An 18,285-nucleotide genomic window follows, 5' to 3' on the forward strand; every position below is an offset into this window, starting at 1 on the left:
GCTGCTCCGGCCCTCCTCCCCGGAAGAGATGGGAGATGTAGTTGCCTGCGTTTTCTGCGTGCTAAGAAACTACACTTCCCGTCAGCCCCTGTGCGGCCCGTTCATTTCTACAGGCTCCACCTCCGCTTCCGGGGGGCAGACGGGACATGTAGTCGGCGCCAAGGCCTCAGACTGGCCGAGAACTACCCGTCCCAGCAGGCCCCGCGCCAGCGGTACCTCAGGAGACGCTTGTGGGCCGCCCCGCGGGGCTCTGGGAAATGCAGTTCGCAAAGGAGCAGCGGCGGCAGGTGACGGTTCCGCGCTCCTTCGTGCCCCGTGAGGGGCCCGGGCAGCAGCCGGGCGGGACGGGCGCGGCCCCGCTGGGGCAAGGAGCGTGTCCGCGCCGGGCTGCGGCCTAGCGCGGGGCGTGTGTGCCTGACTGGGTTTCCCCCCCATACCCGGCCCGGGGCCAGGTGAAGGCGTGCCGGCCGTTACCTGTGGCAAGCTGCCCCCGCCCGCCTCCTGAAAGCCGAGGTTGGGGGTGACAGCGTCGAAACTGCGCCGCTGTTACCTCCGTGTGCCCTCGTTAAGGTTCCTAACCATGTCTGCTCCCATGCGAGGTGCCTGTGAACGTTGTGCAAAGGTGGCCGTGGGCCGACAGGACGTGTTAAAGGTTAGGAGTTTGACATTTCCACAGCACACCGACTCAGTTATTGGCTATCATGAAAAAAGTCCCATTCAGTTAGGTTCCCCGTGATCTTGCCAAGTACTGAGACCCTCGACTGGTAAGGCTATGAGAACTTCTATTCAGAAACAAAACAAGAAAAAAAACACACAACCTATAAGTTACGTATCTTCGAAGGAGAAGGGAAGGAATAATAGGAAATAATTTGGTTGGTAGGCCGGACATGGCAGTGGCTGTGTTCTGGCTTGGAAGGTTAAATATAGGTGTTCAGAGCTAGCACCTGGGAAAAGGGAGGCTGCTGGAGTGCTCGCGGGCGAGGACTGAGTCACTCACAGCGTTATTTATGTTTGGACGCTTTAGGGCAAGTCACAGAGTTGTTTTGGAAGTAGACAGCCTTAAAACTAAAATATAAAGATCCCCATTCAGTGCAAAATCCACTGCAGTTTGGGCTGCAGAACTGCAGAAGCTCTCCTGATGTGGCATTTACATGACTTTATGCTGACTGAAGAACTGGACAGTTTCTGGCTGCACATGAGAAGCAACATGTAAGCCCTTGACAAGCAAAGAACCCCCCCCCCCCCAGATAATTAACTTTGAAAGAAAAAAAAAATCATGATTATAGACTATACACCTGGTTGGTGAAGATCTTTCCTTCAGTCGCCATTGGCTTAGCATCACCAGGACCTAAAAAATGAGTTTTAAAGACCTTGTGAAAGCTATTGTCTGGTTATTCCCTGGTCTGGTTATTCTAGCTCCTTTCCAGTTTCCAGGCACACATTGTCAGGGCTTCTATTATTCAAAGTTGAATGTAATTAGGGAGATTCTAAATACTACAACAGTAACACGGGTGAGAAGGCTATAGGAGTAAAAGCAGCTAGAATCCTAATGAACACCTCGAGATAGGATTCTCTACTTTTGAAATTCTTTTTTTCTAAATATTAACCTTTGCTTGTTAGGTGACATTTGTTGACCAGTAGGTATCTGCTACATTTCATTTAGTATGGAAACAAGGCTTTTGCATTTTTTTTTCTCCCTATCTGTAAGTCTGATACTAACTTTTGAAAGCATTGCCCAGCTTCAGCAAATTTCAGAAGAGATAAAAGTTAATTAAATTCTTTCAGTTTTTGTGGAAAGAAACAGCTGGATAAAGCAACAAGATTTACATTGGTAATTTCACTGAAGATCAGGGAGAAGTAAAATCCTCTTCCCTAGTGATAACATTTGGAACAAAAAAGGAGCTCGGGAGTTACCACTGTTGAATAATAGATAAAAATCCAGTGGAAACCAAGCTTCGTGAATTCTGCTGACAGAGTAGCTTGCTATTGTACACTTTTCCTGTCGTTAGAAGCATTTAATAGCTCAGGTTTATAGTGACTACAATGCTGCATTGCAAGCTTTTTTTTTTTTTTTTTTAATTTGAGCCTTGACAAAGCCTGCAAGTCAGGAAAGGCTTAACTGGAGGCAGGTACTACATTTTCAGAGTAATTAAGGCTTATTTTAAGATTACCAGCACACAGAACATGTAGGCAGCAATTCTTACAAGCACTTTGGCATTCCTTAGAAAGACTTCCTAAATATTTTTGAAATAGAGCTTCGATCTGACAGCTCCCAAAGTTGTGCTACTCCTTCTTCTTTCTTCTTAGCTTTTTTTGTTTTGGGGCACAATTGCATTTTGGTCAGAGGTATGGAAGTATGTATGACCACTGATTTCAGGGGAAAATAATTATGTGTGGTATCCAAGATTCCCTCCTTTCTTGACAGATACTTATTTCCTAGGTACTTGCTAGGATATAAGCAATTAGCCCACAGAATTTCAGAAGATGCCAAATGTCCTTCAGAGTGTACAAACCTGTTTTGCAGGCTGTGTCACACATAGGAATTATGTAAACTCAAACACGAAGTTTTTAACAGGGCTAGTAGTTTGTTTTTCCACTTAGGAACAGCTGGTACTCAAAACAAAACCTAAGTGGAATCACGATAATTTTATTGGCAAAATATCGACTGGAATGTAAATAGTGGTGTTCTGTTGAGGTTTTAAAGCATTACAAAATCTTTCTGGGTTTAAATCTCTCTGCATCACAATGTTTAGAATAAATACACTCTCTCTGCTTTTAATAAATACCAAAAAGCTTTTCTCAGTGAGAACTACCTATATTCATCACCACCTATTCATCATCAAATCATGGCTGATTTGCATTATCAAAGCACTGCTTAGAAAATAAGTGATTGGGTCATGTCAGGGTGAACAAGCTGGGACTGGAGGGCAGAGAAACTGCACCCCCTCAGTCGCAGTTCTGCCCATCCCTGCACTGCCTTCTAGGTCTTGTCAGACACTTTCGCAGAATGAGTTCATCCCTTTAATCTACCTAAAGAATGATCTACTATCTTTTTCCTCCTGGGCTACTGAAACGAATCAACTCGTAAGATGTTGCAAATGCCAGAGCTGGTATAAAGTAAGAGTGGGGAACAATACTTCCGTTTTTTAGTGATAGCTATTCATATATTAAACTATCTTGGGTACTTCCCACAAGTTTACCACTAGTTTCTAGCCTGTGATAAGTCAATCCTATAGCAGTGAAATGGAAGTCCTCGTTCATATAAAATTAGGACTAGTATTCTGTACTCCAGTAGAACCTTTCGTCCAAAGTTCTTACAAACACTCTGCACCCTAGCAGACATACCTATACATATCAGTGTTTCAGTTATGTGAACTGAAGGTGAAAAGAAAAATATTTTTCCCTAGACAGCTTCACACAAGTTCACAGCTCCAAACAGTCAACAGCTCACCACCAATATCTAAGCCCATTGAACTCCATAAAGTAACTAAGGTGGGAGAGTAGTTTTAGGGTGCAGGATTATCAGGAAATTGACTCAGCTTGCCTTGAGATCAGATCAATTCCTGAGCTGTTGCAACATGGGGAAAGAAAGTATTTGGCTGAGATTGGGAGGAGCAGGAAAGGAGTAAGACCTCCCTTTCTGGTGTAGCAGCAAGCTGAAATTCAGCTGACGCACTGTGACACCATGCTCCGAAACTTAAAAGGTATTCAAATATGTACATTAGTTATGCACTTAAATGAGTAGTCTGATATTTAGAATTGCTTTGAAGTCAGATTGAGTCTTTAAGAACAAAGCCAAAAGAACAAGTTATTTACCTGCGAGGAAGAAAAGACAAAAGATGCAAGATAAATTACTAACATTAGAAGAATAACATAGGAAACAGTGCTCAGCTATGACACTGCCATTATAGAAGCACAGCTCTTCATGTGAAGCACATGTGAAGGAACAATCCCAAAAGGCATTCTATACATTCAATTTAACATTACGTAAAAGAAACAGGTGGGGTTAGATGAGTCCAGACAGTTTTTGTGACAGATACAGATTAAATGAAATTCAAGTGATATACCTCTCTTGAGGGAATACTGCATTATATATATATATATTTTTTTTTTTTTCTTTTTGGACTAACTTTCATAGTATTCACCAGGCCTGACACAGAACTGAAAATAATGAACTAGTTTAAGTTTGGTTAGGTGCCAGGAAACTATAAAACAATACTTCTAAACTCTGACAATTTCTCTTTTCAGGTAGTCTCTGGAGACGTAGCTGAGAAGTAGAGACACCACATTATGTTTCGGCATGATGGCTTTTTCAAGAGCTGAGTCTATCCTAAGTTCTGCACGTGTTCTCAGAAGCGTAAGTGAATGACAAAGAGGCTTTTATATTTGCACGAGACCATGTATAATCCAGACTGAGATATCTTGACCTGGAAATGTCTTTTCACCGATTTGTTTGCTCTAACCCTGCTATTTAACAAATGCTGTTTCAGAGGCTATTACTCTCCCTCTGCTGGACAGTCACATGATTGCTGTATTTGTGTTTTACATTCAGTCTTTATTTTAAGCTCTCTGACTGGAAGAGATATAAATAAAATTCTTCTTTGGCTTTCCTAATGTGGGAAAGCATAAGCTCTCTTCCATAGTCCAGTTGTAGAATTACTCCAAGCTAACAAATGGGTATCCTCAAAGGAATTCAGCAACTTAACTTTTACATTTTCATTGTGGGTTGGTGAAGAGTGCTTCTGACCTTGACTCCTCTTTCCAAGGCCTCTAATCTAGAGTTAAAGTTTTTCTTTGGGAGCAGTAAAAGCACGTATTGCAGGCTTTATAAGGGGTATACAATCAATTGTTTGTACTTCAGAAAGCAAAAGAATTACATAGATCTGTATATCAAAATACCACACTATATTTCTTTGTTTCCATGTTCTCATCTCTCAAACGCTCCAGATGCTCAGCTCATTATCTTCCAAGATGGTCACGTGTTTCTCACTTTTATATGTGGACACAACATTTCATTCTTTTGCTTGTACATCTCTAGAAATAAAGACTGAAAGGTCTTCTTTTAACAAGAGCCATCCCCCCCCCCCCTTTCTTTTTTTTCTTTCAGGTGACTTTAAATAGAGTTTTCAGCTGAGTGATCTATAGCTTAGCTAGCCTGTTGTTTGGATTTGAAAAATCTTTAAGATGGATGCTAGCTAGTTCCTCATTCAAGGTGCCTCCCTTTGCATGTACAGTCATGGCAGTTTACTCCTTAGGCAGAATTTCTTTTGTGGTTTTGATGCCACAATCCTCCAAACAGATAAATAGTAGGGGGAGATGGTTCAGTTAAGTAATTTTGCTATCGAAACTGTTGTTTATGTATGTTTTTTTGTTTTGCAATCAAAGATCAAAATAAACAAAGATTGGGGTGTTTATAAACCTTATGACAATTGAAAATGTTGTGAATAGCAAAAGGATTACTTAACGTGGAAGGAATGTGCTGAGCAAAGAACACATCCAAGGAAGGGAAGAATGAGATCACTTTAATGATGTATACAGTGACTGAGTTAGGAATTTAAGTGATGGGGAAATCTGTTTTGAAGAAAGGCAGACTGTGTGGTTTTAGAGCCAGGTGTAGGATCAGTGGGAGGAGGTGTCATTTCAGTTAAGATACTGAAGCAGCTGGAAATAAATCCTGTTAAATACGACCCAGATCTGTGTTCAACTGTTCCTATGCTTTCATCTTGTTACTTTGTTAGCAACATTGTGATTAGGAAATTAACCTTCTGCTTCGTCACGGTAATTTTGCTTTCACCCATAAGTTTGTCGGATGTGGCGAGTAAACATTATGAGCACAGTATGTATAAATTCTGTGGAAGTGACAAATTGAAACAGAGCGTATTTTAGCTCCCCTGAGACAAATTTGAGAATCTCGGAGGCTGGGATGCTGACTCGACTGAGCAGCAACGGCAACTTTTAAGTTCCAGGTCCTCAGAAGATCTTCTTCCACTGGTTATAAGCTAGTGTTTTTCTAAAATGGAGTTAAATAATGGAGAAAATTTACAATTCTGGTTACCATCGAATAGTCAGGCTTTTAGCTTGATGCAAAGATTTAAAAAAATGCAGAAAAAGCAGTTAGCATTTAAAGTGGGGCTTACAGTCTAACATACATAGATGCACAAGGCAAGTCCCTACTATCAAACAGAGTTCAGCTGTACCTGATACAGTTTTGCCAGACTGTGTTAGCAAAGAATGTTTTTGTGAGATAATGAAAATGTTGATCTTGGCTCTGAAAATATCCATATATGTTGTTAATGCAGGGTCCATAGAATGTTGTGTAATCACACCTTTTTTTATGGCATCAACTACCTGACATGCAGAAGCTCAGAGTTACCATATCTGCTGTTGGGGTCCATAACATTTCTAGGCCAGATCTCCTGCATCATACACGTGGTAAGAGTTTTATTGCACTCATGTTTCATACAGAAATTTTATGTGCTGTATCCTGGGAAGTGGGAATAGAAAATAAGTTCCATGTGGGATTTTCATATGCTTCCCCCCCCCTTAATTCTCCAAAATTTCAGTGGAGGGAACATTTTGTCCATTAGCGATCCTGTAAGATTTTAGTTTCAGCAGCGACTAAAGCAAAATGGCATTATTGTTAAGAAAAGAGAACATAAGTTGATTTTTAATGCTCTTCTATAGCTCTTTATCATGTTGTTGCAGGAAGTAGTTATTTTGTTATGAAATCTTGAGAATGTAATAGTGAGCTTGTTTCTAGATAGAACTAATTACTCTGGAATTATTATTATATGCCAGTATTTTTATGCCAGAAAATGTCATTTGCATAGGGAATTATTCTGGAATAGGGATAACTAAACCAATTAGAATTTTCCTCCTGTCTCGGGGGAGAGCACATATTGGCAATGTGAGGCCCTACAAGGGAGTTTGAAATAAGTAATTGTTGTTACCTAAACTTGTCCACAGAGACTGAATGGCTAGAAAGTTTGGCTAAACCTATCAGAAGAAACAATCTTGTCAGACTGTAGTGTCTGCTAAGCTCTTCATGTCATTCATGAGTGTTCATGCACATGTATTTTTCTTTTAACTCCGTTAATCCTGTTGGGATTATATCGCTGATTAATTTTATTTATTTATTTTTTTCCATCTGCGAAGTCACTAAAATAGTAGTATGTGGGAGATTATTTTTGCAATACAAAATGTAAGTGCTTACATTAAGAAACAAAGGAAAAACTATGTTCTGTGGAAACTATTGCACCATTATAAAAATGTCACTGGCATTTTAAGAAGTATTAGCTTAATCCAAACTTCCTTGCACATTTATTGTTTTATGCATTGTCCTTAGTAGTTACATAACTATGTTGGCACATGTGGAATATCAGACGAATGAAAAGATCATCTTCCTTCCCCAGAGGGAAAGCCTATTAACACTGCTTTTCTTTTCTATGTAGTTCTTCTTTTCTGTAATTTAGCTTCTAGCTAAGGAAGCTTAGAGCATAGTAAAGGATGCAGAAGTTTTCTGACATTTAGTTGACAATGTTTATACTACAGCTATTTTAATTACTGCTTTTAAGGAACATTTCTTCTTTGAGTTGCTGGTTTTTGTTTTTAATCTTTTTTGGAAATACCAGATGTAGCAACAGCAACATCACTCTTTTCAAAGCAGGGGTCTAATTAAAATGTGCTGAACCAAACAGGCAAAATCCACATTTGCACTGTGCCTGAACAAAATTAAACAATATTGTGCCTAAAAAGAGCATTGTTCTTTGCTGCGTGTAAAAGTTGATGAGCACAACGGATCCTTTAACAATGCCTTTCTTTTGTTTATTAACAGTGTGTACCCTATTCCTAGAACAGTTTATCTCCTCCCAGCCATAACGTGTACAATTAGCAGAATATGGATTTCTGAAAATAATTGTTTCAGATGATTTTAATGCTTTTTAAGGAGATAACTGTCTGTAAGACTGCTGTTCCTTGAAGTGCAGAAACTTTTGGGAAGAAAAACTGGCGTTTTTTTTTTGTATGTGCATTCATCTCAGAGATTTTTAGGACTGTTGTGATGAGGCCATTTATAAAGGACTCTTTTCTTTGGACTTTCTTGGTAAATAGCTTTAGAGTACTGGGAGAAGACCAAGCCTGTACTGCCTATACTAAACAACTTGAAAGTGTATGTTGGTTTGTTGCCTTAGTGGGGGGTGTGGGGGGAGGGAATTACATATGCTACCTAGAAGAGCTGTATCAGCACAAAATGACCGTTGTAGAAGCAACTCTACAGCCAGAAGAATTCTGCTGTAAGCTTTAGCTAATGTTGTTTGTGAAAGGAATGGAATAGCCCTAGCAGAAAACCCTCTTTTGCTTGTTAAATGCTATGTAATTATGCCAACAGAATTTCTGAAGTACAGCCAGGCAAAGAAGCTGGCAGAAGCATGAAAAGAGAAATCCCAAAGCAGTGTCAAAACAAAGCTTAGTTGTTGAAGTTGTGTGGTACGTAGACCTTGAGCCAATGATTTGAGAGAGGATTTTCAGTCTTTATGTTTTATTACTGACAAAATAGTATTTTTTTTTGGGTATTCTGTCCAGAATTTTCATTTTATTATTTCAGTGTTGAAACTCATAGGTGTTTTTTCTTTTTTTTCTTTTTTTTTTTTTTTTCAAATTAAATAGTGAAAGATAAAATTCTCCTTACCTATGCTTCAGAATACTGTAGGGTGCAGAGCAGGACTATCCCTTTCACTAACACCAAGACATTTAATCGGTTTAGCTGTATATAATCTACCATGTCTCTGATGACCTGTAGACCTGTCTGGCTAATTAGACATAAATCGGCTTTGTGCCAAAATAGCCTGATTTAGAATATAGCTCATTACATTTGAGTGACAAATTATTTTAAGACTCACGATATTAACAGTTCTGTGTTTCATACAGTAGGTGTATTCAAGTAGAAGGTCAGCAATGTCAGTTTTGGAGGGAGAGGTATTTTACATCATCTGTGCAAAAAAAAAAAAGCCATTGACAGTAAGTAAAAGCAGACCTACTTCTTATGGACTAGGGAAAGAGAGGAAAATTGAATAGCAAAAATTAAGTAGTTGTGAAGTCTAATACTAGGAAAGAAAGCTTATTTTAGTAGGTTCTGTGAACCAGAAGACTGCTATTGGAGACAGACTATCAACTACACAAGATTTCATCTTGGAAAGAATCCTCACCTCAATTTGTGATATATGTGATTTGAGCCTTGTGTTTTCCATTTCTCTTCTCCCACAGGTGGGGAGAGTTTAGGTTATTAGTGCACTGGGTTTGTTGGCACTGATGAAATAACCAATTAAGACATACAGCAACCATTTAGGAAAGTACCATTTCTGTGCAGGAGGAAACTACAGGAGCTCTTCAAGGATTGATGTAGGGACTAATTTAATGTTTTGATTAATGATAGCACAAGAAATAGGAATAGGTTCATGAAGTTTGTGAACTAATTTTGAAAGCATTATCAACACGAGAACTGTAGATACTATATTAAAAGGAGTATATGTCCTTTAGGATTGAACAGAAACAGGATGAAAGTTATTGGCTTAGAATGCGATGTTTTTCACTTAAGGAATGGAAACTTGCATCACAAGTTGGGAACTCATTAGTTAAAATTGGAAATGAGAGAAGATGTACATGAGGTGCAGTGAATGATCAACATATAACTTTTGGGGCACGAACATGACATGATTATAGAAAAAAGGTAAATGCAGTCTTGTGTATACCAAGAGAGATTTCTGTAAGAAATTGCAGTGTCTGGGTGCCACCATGCAAGACTCAAATACTGAATATTTCATGCAATTCTGATTATCCATGTTCATGACGTGCATTCAGACAGATTCAAAGAAAAGTGAAATACAGATGTAATGAAGTATTATATGAAAATGGATTAGGTGAGCTTTTTGTGCTACAAAGGAAGCAAAAAGAAGAAATGTTGCTGTTCTTTAGAGATAGAAAAGAGTGAAAAGAGAAGTTACTATAAAGAAATACAGTGATACAGTAATGAAGGAGAATAAACTGGTCAACAGATAATGGAAATCACTTTTTTTTTTTTGTTTGTTTGTTTTTTAACTGTGGAAATAATGACATTTGGAATGGTCTTTCTGGTAAGTTTATTGTCCTCTAATGGGGATGCATATGGGGGAAGATTCTACTTCTTCTCAGTAGAATCACTCTTCCATTCAAAAAGATTCTGAAGAAGACAAATGGCACGTAAAGGTGTTCTGTTTAGCAGTACCCAGCACTAGCAAGCAAGTTTCAAGGATTCTTTCTCCATGCTAACAACGCTGTATTGTTAAGGAGTTTATCAATTATCATTGTTCAAACATAACAGTACTATTTGTGTTGCCTACTTGGGATTTTTACATGCTATTTAACAACAGCATTTTGTCATCTCTCAGCAAAATACTCCCCACTGTCAATCTGAACATCTTTCTCTTCTTTGAGAAACTTCAAATCAATATGAAAATGCTGTGAACCTACATATTTAGCAAAACTACTTTGCTGAAGAAAGCTAGTATTTGAAATTAACGTACTTACACAATTTATTCAAAGTAATATTTGAAATTAACGTGCTTATATAATTTAGTCAAAGGTCAAGACAACAACAACAAAAAAGCCAATGTTATTGCTGTACTTAAAAATGAGGCAAGAAAACTGTAAAGAACAGCCAAAACAGAGAGAATCCCCCCATATCCCTAGTACACCTGAGGGAAAAAAAAAGCATGAAACTGATTAAAGAACTGGTTCATTCATCTGTTGTGGTTCACATGTGATTTCCATAGTCCACTAAAATAATGTTAAAAACTTTCAGCAGCTGTGATATAATTAGCATTTTTTTTGTAATTTGAGAGCTGTAGATTTCATGAGGAATTTTACTATAGTAAAGACTGTAGGATATGATCCTACAGATATAGTATTGTGTGGCAGCCAGCTGCAGAAAACAATAGAATTAGGCAGCTGATTCCTCTCTAAAATAATAAGGTCTCAGTACAAGTTGTATACATGAATATAAAAATACAACAATGGGAAGTTGTTGGAAAATATTCTATAAAATTAGAGAGCACTTCACTGAAGCCAATGGGATTATATTGATAGATTAAAGCATTGGAACCAGCTTTCCTGAAATTACAGTCTATCCTGAAATTCATTCATCACACTTTGGAATACCATGAAGATACCTTCATGAACATCTGCCTTCTTCAGAGCACGGTTGACCATGTGATTGTCTTCTCCATGACTAAAAAAGTTAAGCAGCACCTTCAAAGCAAAAACTTCGATCACTCTACGGATAAGCTACCAAGTGGTGCTCCATCAGAACTAGGAATGATACTCTAGTGCTAACTTAGGCTTCCTCCCCTAGAGTGTGAATGTATGAAGCAAGAATTAAATCAGAACCAGTTTACGACTCTAGCGCCAGCACTGACTTCACAGTGACATTTTCTGCATCATTCACAGTCTGTATCAATGTTTTCTTTCAGCACACCTAAATCAGATTTTGTCAATTCATGTGTAGTTACTATTAATCTTGAATAGACAGAAAAGCCTGTAATAGCCTACAGCTGTGCACCTGGCCTATAGGAAAAAAAGTGAAGAAGCTACAACAACCTATTAAATCTGCTAGAGACTAGAATACAGATTGCTTTATTAGACTATTTTACTAAGAACAGCTTTTGCATTCCCACATGGTGAATTTCCTGGGAAAATTTCTCAAACATAGTAATGTGGTATGAAATTATGATTCCTTATGCAGTATTTTTCTCTTCCCTTTCTGTAGTCAAAAAAGCAATTAACTTAATCATATCAAGGAGAAACTTAACTATAAATAAGCCTGTAATTCTAATCAATTTTCAGCAGTGATACTGGATTGAAGCAGTTATTGCAGCTTGCTAGATGACTAACTTTGTGCTTAAAAGGAATTCTATTAGACAAAACGTCCATGCTGAAGTAGGATGTGTAAATTATCTTAATTGTAGAGGTCTACTGGCAAGGCTCTTAATTCATGGGAGGAGACCAAATATTATTTTCAGAAATGTTACATTCCCTGCATGTATACAGATAAATCTACAGATGCTCAGTGTACCCCATCACCTGGCTGGGAGGGAGATGTTGTGTATGCTCTGTCACAAGAATGAAATCTATGGCTCACCTATTTCACCGTGCTGGGTACCACAGTTTTAGAACAGCATAGGTTCTGCATTACATTTAAAAATAAATAAACAGGTAATATTTTAGATAAAAAATATCAAATGTTCATTAGGTCTTCTTTACTCATATAAGCATGGTTATAAGCAAAAAGAAAAAACAAAAGAAAGAACCCCCCCAGAAAACAGCCAGTTGAAAACCCAAAAGTGAACCAAGCAAAACAAGTCATCCAAAACCTAATAGACTAGATAAATGAGGCTACTTTGGAATTCAGGAGTAACATGCCAGTAACTAAACCTCCATATTTTGTCTATCCATTCTAGTCGAAGGTCTTAGATGTATTTGGTACAATACAATGTTGTTGTTGAACTTTTAGAGTATCTTAGTTAGAAAACCATTTACAAAAAGTAATTCTCTCATCATCTGTGTATTCTAAATATTATTGTACATACAGAGAAACAAGTACAAAGGAAGTTGTCTGAAGTTGTAGAATGACTCAGTGGCACACCTAGAAACTGGATTGTTCATATCTTGTTACTGCTGTGCCTTCTGCCTCTATTTTTTCATCTCATTCCCTTTGGACAGGGACAGAAGAACAAAACATAAACATCTCATAGTCTGCAAATTACAGGAAAACACTTACTGCAGCCTATCACCTTGAAAAAAACCACGAAATTCTAAAACCAAGAAAAATTATTGTGAGGTTCTGTTTGGAGATCCTCTTGCTTTTCTACAGCTTGTAAAGTTTAGCACCTGCTCAAGAAATGTCTTCTATAAATAACCATTTTCTGTTTCAGACAGAATTTACATTGAAAATTATCTTGGTGCAGCTGTTCGTTTTTTTTCTACAATTGTGATTTGCCAAAAAGGAATATTAATTTCTTGGGGGCCTCAGAGTTGAACCCTTTTGACATGATGCTGTGTAGTAGAGCTGTGATCGAAGTCTGTTGCTGCTAACAGTTCTTAGAACTGCTAAAACGGAGACTTGAAAAGCCCTTTGTAGACGGTCCTCACTCTTACCATTTCTGTGGCTTTTCAGTTCCGTAATTACTGACCCTGATGGCACGCTGCCCTAAAAATGAATACTTTGATAATCTGGTGCTCTCTTGTAAGCCTTGTCATCTTCGATGTTCTGGTATGCCACCATCTTCATGTGAAAACTACTGTGATAAGAGTAAGTAGTTTTTCTGCAGTACTTTGTAGCTATGCTGGGCATTTTCATGTTGTATTTTACATAGATTCATATACATACAAACTTAAAAGAGATAATCTAAAACCTGGAAGATGTTTATCAGAGTAATATATAGGCTCAACAGTATTAAAGAAATGTACAGGATATCAATATATACATATTTCAGTACTGTATGAGTATGTTTGAGTGTGTTAAGAGTAAACTGTTAAAGCTCTCTAGCTTTACTTATGCTGTCACTTAAAAGAAATAGCTGTTGCTCCTTTGATATAGAAGTTTTATGTATTGGGCACGTGTTTACTGTACATTGGTTATTGCTTACAATGAATTTAATGCATTTCTTTATTTCATAAGGTACTGATTCAGGTGGAGTTCTTTGGATTTGTTTGGGCTTTGGAGTAATTTTAATGCTCACTTTATTCACATTAATGGTCTTGTTTAAGTGGAAGCGCCTAAAGCAACTAAAAGAAAAACTGAAAAACACAGGTGAATAAATATGATTCTTTATCAAATAATTAAGTTGTTCTACTTTCTAGCTACTCTTATAACCTAAACACATTACATATAACATATTCCAGATTCTGATAACTGTCTGTGGATTGTTTCTTATTTCTCAGATAGTCTTAATGAAGTTATTAAAGTTATTAGGGAGTAAAATATCCAGATGGTGACTTGTAAAAGGAGCAATCTCTGTTTGTTAGTTCTAGATCATGTCACGACTGTATTTGCTTACTTATGTATACCTGGCTTAATTGCTGGTGTTTGAGAAATCACTTAGGAACCTTAAATAGCAAATGATTGTTTTAATGGCTTCGTTCTCCTCCTATTGAATAGAAAGGTAGAGGATACACATTTAATATTGGCATTCCATCTTAGAAGAAATTAAATAATGTTACTTAATTTTCTGGCTTGTGAGAAGTGTATGTGGTATATTTTGGGAAGGTGGGAAAATTTTGTAAAATGTAAAAATAATTCACACTGGTATTTGTGGAAAGTTCAGCCAATAAATAATTGATTAGAAAATATGTATTTGGTAACTTGAATGCTTATCCTGAAATATAGGGGGGACATTGTCATAGAACAAAAGATTATTGTTTATAACTGCATCTTACAACTTTCCCTGCATCTTAAAACTTTCACTAAGGCTAGGAATACAGGTGGAACATAAAGAAACTTGGATCCTTAATAACTGTATGTCTGGTATAGCATGATGTATGTACTAAATTAACTTTTGTATAATTACAGGCTCTTCTGTGGAGCTGAATGATGTTCTCAAGGCTAATACAGAAAGCACTGTGCAGACAGATGGAATTAGACACTCACTTCAAAGTGAAACATTAATGTATTCAGTGGAGGAATGCACTTGTAGTGACTGTGGCTTGGTAAAACCTCAGACTGGCTGTGAAACTTCATTTCCATTACCAGCTACGGAAGAAGGAGCTACTGTTCTAGTTACAACAAAATCCTTTGATTATTGCAACTATATTCTGGGTGCTGCGTGTCTATGAGAGAAGTAGTAAATTTTTACTGCATAATAATAATTCAGTTATTCGAGTATAGCTATTAATCTTCATAGTTAAGAGTTAGTGGGGAAGGCTAGTACATCTTCCTTTTTAGACCCTGCATCAAACTTTCATTTATATTGTCATATTATTTTTAATTCTTTGGTCAAATTTTTTTACATTATTCTCAAATACCAAAATAGTGACTGGCATTTTTAAATTCTGAAAGTCCCTATGTACAATGGCTCTTTCAGTACTTTGAGATTGTATCTACTTACACCAGATATATGCAAACTCATCAATAAACAATCTTGCAATTATATGTTTCATGATAAATTCAGATCTTACGCTGAAAATTGCTTGAGGCAGAAATGAAGATCTACATAGCATCCCCAGCATTGCAAAGAATAATTTCAAATAGCCTCTGTGATGCTTGAAATAGGAATGTTCCAATGATGAGTACCTTTGCTGAGTACAGAGTCCCTCCTAGCTCAGATAGGATCTCAGGGTCACATGAAAGGGGGTTGCGGTGCTGTGGAGTACCACACATATAATCCTGATGGTGGACATGGTGGACAATATCCTTTAAATGCCAATTTTTTTTTTCAGACTGTCTTATAAAGATTTCTTTTTACATAGTTTTTTTTTTTTAATTTGTTATTTGGACAGGTACTGCTGATTAGATACTGTCATGGTAGGCTATTGTGTGGCCTGAAACTAGGAATATACTTGTGTCACCTTGCCTCTCAAGTGTCATTTTCCTAATATTAGGCCAGTGTTATTCTTGGACAACTGTAACAACAACAATCCTTTTGTATGTAGCTAACTTTCCATCTAAGGTTCTTGCATGAAGGATAAATTATAAGCTTGTAAGACTAGTGAATTGCACAAACACTATGAACGATCCATATTACAGCATCTTTGTGGCTGACCACAGTCAGTTTGGATCAGTTAGGAGTTAGCTGTGCAGGTCTCCCACATGCAGCCAAGAACTCGGAAGAAGGCCTACAGGACTATTACAGTTTTTATTATTGCTGTACCTAGGAAGTCTTGAAAAAAAAGGTTGTGATCTGCTGCTCCACAGAGTGTGGAGCAACTTAGAACATAGAATCATTAAGGTTGGAAAAGACCTTCAAAATCATCTGGTCCAACTGTCCTCCTACTACCACTATCACCCACTGCACCATGTCCAGCCTTTCCCTGAACACCCCCAGGGACGGTGACTCCACCACCTCCCTGGGCAACCCATCCTAATGCCTGACTGCTCTTTCTGAGAAGAAATGTCTCCTGATTTCCAACTTAAACCTCCCCTGGCGCAACTTGAGGCCATTTCCTCTAGTCAACTTGTGGTAAATACAACACTGCATACTGATTTTTTATTTTTCTGGTTGGTCCGTTGGGAACCCAGGAGCTGGACTTGGCAATCCTTGCGGTTCCACGATCCTCTGATTTACACAGGGGGTAAACACAAATCAGCGAGATAAAGCCTTAAAACGAATCCACAAACGTTCAGAAAAGCCTCAAATCAGCTCTGACAGTTGTTCTGGAAGGAGGTTTCAAACTCCCTGGACCGCTTTTGGAACGCGATCGCGCCCCGAACCGCCGCTGCGGCCTCGCCTCCCTCAGTGCTCCCTCAGAGCCCCCTCAGCCGCGGGGCTGCTGCCTCACGGCGCTCGGGGCCGGGCGGGCCCTGGGGGCGCTGAGGGCCCTGCTCGGCAAGCGACAGCCGCTACGGAGCCATCGTTTATCCACGCCGTGTTTATCTTCCGGAGCGGCTGGGGGGCGGCTTTCCGGGGTGGAGCGTGTGCCGGGACCGGCCCGGCTCCGGGCAGTGAGGGAGCGGCTGCGGCTCAGGGAGGTGGAGAGCCCAGCGGGCACCATGAGCGGTGAGTGAGGGGGCTCCGGCCGGTTCTGGGGGGGCTGCTGGGGCTGAGGTGGCCCTGGGGGTCCCCTGAACGGCCCCGAGGTCCCCTGAAAGGCCCCTTCCCGGCCGTGCTCCCCCGCGGCGGGAGCGGGGAGCTTCGGTCCCTGGTAAGGGTCCCCTCACGTCCCCCTCACCGCGCCCCGCTGCTGCTCCGGCCCCCTCAGGGGTGTTTTATCTCGGCAGGACTCAGGGATGTTCTGAGGAAATAAACGGCCAAAAGTAAATTGAAGCAACCCCCCCAAAAATAAAGACTTTCTAACGTGCAGTTGGTGAGCCCTGGCGGGGTGACTGGGGTGCAGGCACTGGGCTGACAGTCCATTCTGACAGACAGCAGGTTTGTGCTGTAAATATGATAGCATCAGTGGCACTTAGTATGTCTTGAAGCACATTGATAAGTTTTTTTTTTTCTTCCCCCCCCCCCCCCCCCCCCCCCCCCCCCCCCCCAAGAAGGGGAGGTGCTTTAGAAAATACTTTTCATGGCTCTGTTTCTACATCTTCAGTGATGGATGTCATCTCCAACCCTGAGTGTCATCTGCACTGAGAATTGGATCATAGCTTTTTCTTCCATCCTGATTTGAGGCATAGTGAGATTGTTTCCCAAAGATGCTAAGAAAAAAAATTGAAGTGCCAACTGAATTACCTAAACATTATATTTTTTAGGAAATAGCAGCCATTTCTGAAAATGAAACCAAAAATGAAAACAGCTGTATTTTTCTCTGTTTTGTTCTCACCTTTGTGGTAAGAAGAAAACGAAATACTACAGAAGAGATGAAGAAAAAAGAGATTGTTGTGGGGAAAATTGTAAATTAGCATTGCGAAAAATGCAAGTAGCAGTCAAATCTCTCAAACCATGGAAGAAGAAAGTTTCTTGAATGTTTCACGTCTTAAAACTGTAGACTAGATCCTAATTCTGAAGTTCTCGAGGGTCAGTATTTTCATATGGAAAACCTCAGCCCTTCAATGATGAGTTCAGGCTGGGAGTGGCCTTGTGCAAATCAGTGCCTAAGTCTGGCTAGGTGACTTGGGAGCTCCATTTCAATTCAGTTTTGTGACTCAAAGGCAAGGTGGCACCTCTTGTGGCATAAAGAAAGCCTCATAGTGTAGTTATTGAAAAAAATACAGAATTAAGGGGAGAGAAAATATTTAATTGCCTAAAAATAATGATGTCTGATGTGACATTAGGGCTAGTAGTCCAAGTGCTTGGCTAACCTACGTGTATGTAGCCCTTGCCAAGACCTATGTGAATTTTCTACCACTTAACACCATGGTCTATACTTATTTCCCTCCCCAATTTTAGACCTGAAAATTAAAAGGATTGCTCCTAAAATATAGGTATAAGACCTCTTTCCTTAATGGCCATTATCTATTTATAGCATACATATTTTTTAGCTACGGTGTATTTCTAGTGGATGTGAAGGCAACTTCCTGTTGATTTCAGCATTTCTTAATAACACCTATTAATTACGTACAACTGTTTTATTGGACAGTGTTGAAAAAACTAAACT

The 18,285-nt window shown here is 39.1% G+C and overlaps 2 protein-coding genes across 11 annotated transcripts in view; both read left to right on the forward strand.

The window, feature by feature from the left end:
- The first annotated feature begins 2 nt into the window (after positions 1-2).
- Positions 3-16,046, forward strand: TNFRSF17 (TNF receptor superfamily member 17). Of its 6 annotated transcripts, XM_048064207.2 has the most exons (6): positions 294-652; positions 4,249-4,357; positions 6,300-6,432; positions 13,205-13,339; positions 13,709-13,840; positions 14,600-16,046. In XM_048064207.2, the coding sequence occupies exons 4-6, from the start codon at positions 13,225-13,227 to the stop codon at positions 14,860-14,862; spliced, it is 510 nt and encodes a 169-aa protein (XP_047920164.2). In that variant the 5' UTR covers positions 294-652; positions 4,249-4,357; positions 6,300-6,432; positions 13,205-13,224; the 3' UTR covers positions 14,863-16,046. The 6 variants fall into 6 exon arrangements, with proteins under 6 accessions (XP_047920170.2, XP_047920164.2, XP_047920154.2 ...); XM_048064213.2 differs by lacking the exons at positions 294-652; positions 6,300-6,432 and adding an exon at positions 3-287; XM_048064197.2 differs by lacking the exon at positions 6,300-6,432.
- Positions 16,047-16,319: 273 nt separating this feature from the next.
- SNX29 (sorting nexin 29) overlaps positions 16,320-18,285 on the forward strand; it is a 151,960-nt gene continuing 149,994 nt past the window's right edge. For 2 of the 5 annotated variants that reach the window (XR_010825052.1, XM_048064052.2), the window contains exon 1: positions 16,320-16,742. Coding sequence is in view for 4 of the 5 variants with exons in the window: in XM_048064052.2 (XP_047920009.2) it covers positions 16,736-16,742 (7 nt within the window). In the remaining variant the exon portion in view is untranslated. The remainder of the gene's footprint in view (positions 16,743-18,285) is intronic. The other 3 variants (XM_048064039.2, XM_048064028.2, XM_066977505.1) reach the window with 3 other exon arrangements.

This window comes from Anser cygnoides, chromosome 15, assembly GCF_040182565.1.
Source record: "Anser cygnoides isolate HZ-2024a breed goose chromosome 15, Taihu_goose_T2T_genome, whole genome shotgun sequence".
In the NCBI taxonomy this organism is placed as follows: Eukaryota; Metazoa; Chordata; class Aves; order Anseriformes; family Anatidae; genus Anser; species Anser cygnoides.

What these genes read in the sequence shown, in the direction of transcription:
- TNFRSF17 (XM_048064213.2), top strand. Translation starts at nt 13,225, where the DNA reads ATGGCACGCTGCCCTAAAAATGAATACTTTGATAATCTGGTGCTCTCT. An exon ending in TGAAAACTACTGTGATAAGA is followed by an intron (nt 13,340 to 13,708) that starts GTAAGTAGTTTT and finishes TTATTTCATAAG; the next exon opens with GTACTGATTCAGGTGGAGTT. An exon ending in AGAAAAACTGAAAAACACAG is followed by an intron (nt 13,841 to 14,599) that starts GTGAATAAATAT and finishes GTATAATTACAG; the next exon opens with GCTCTTCTGTGGAGCTGAAT.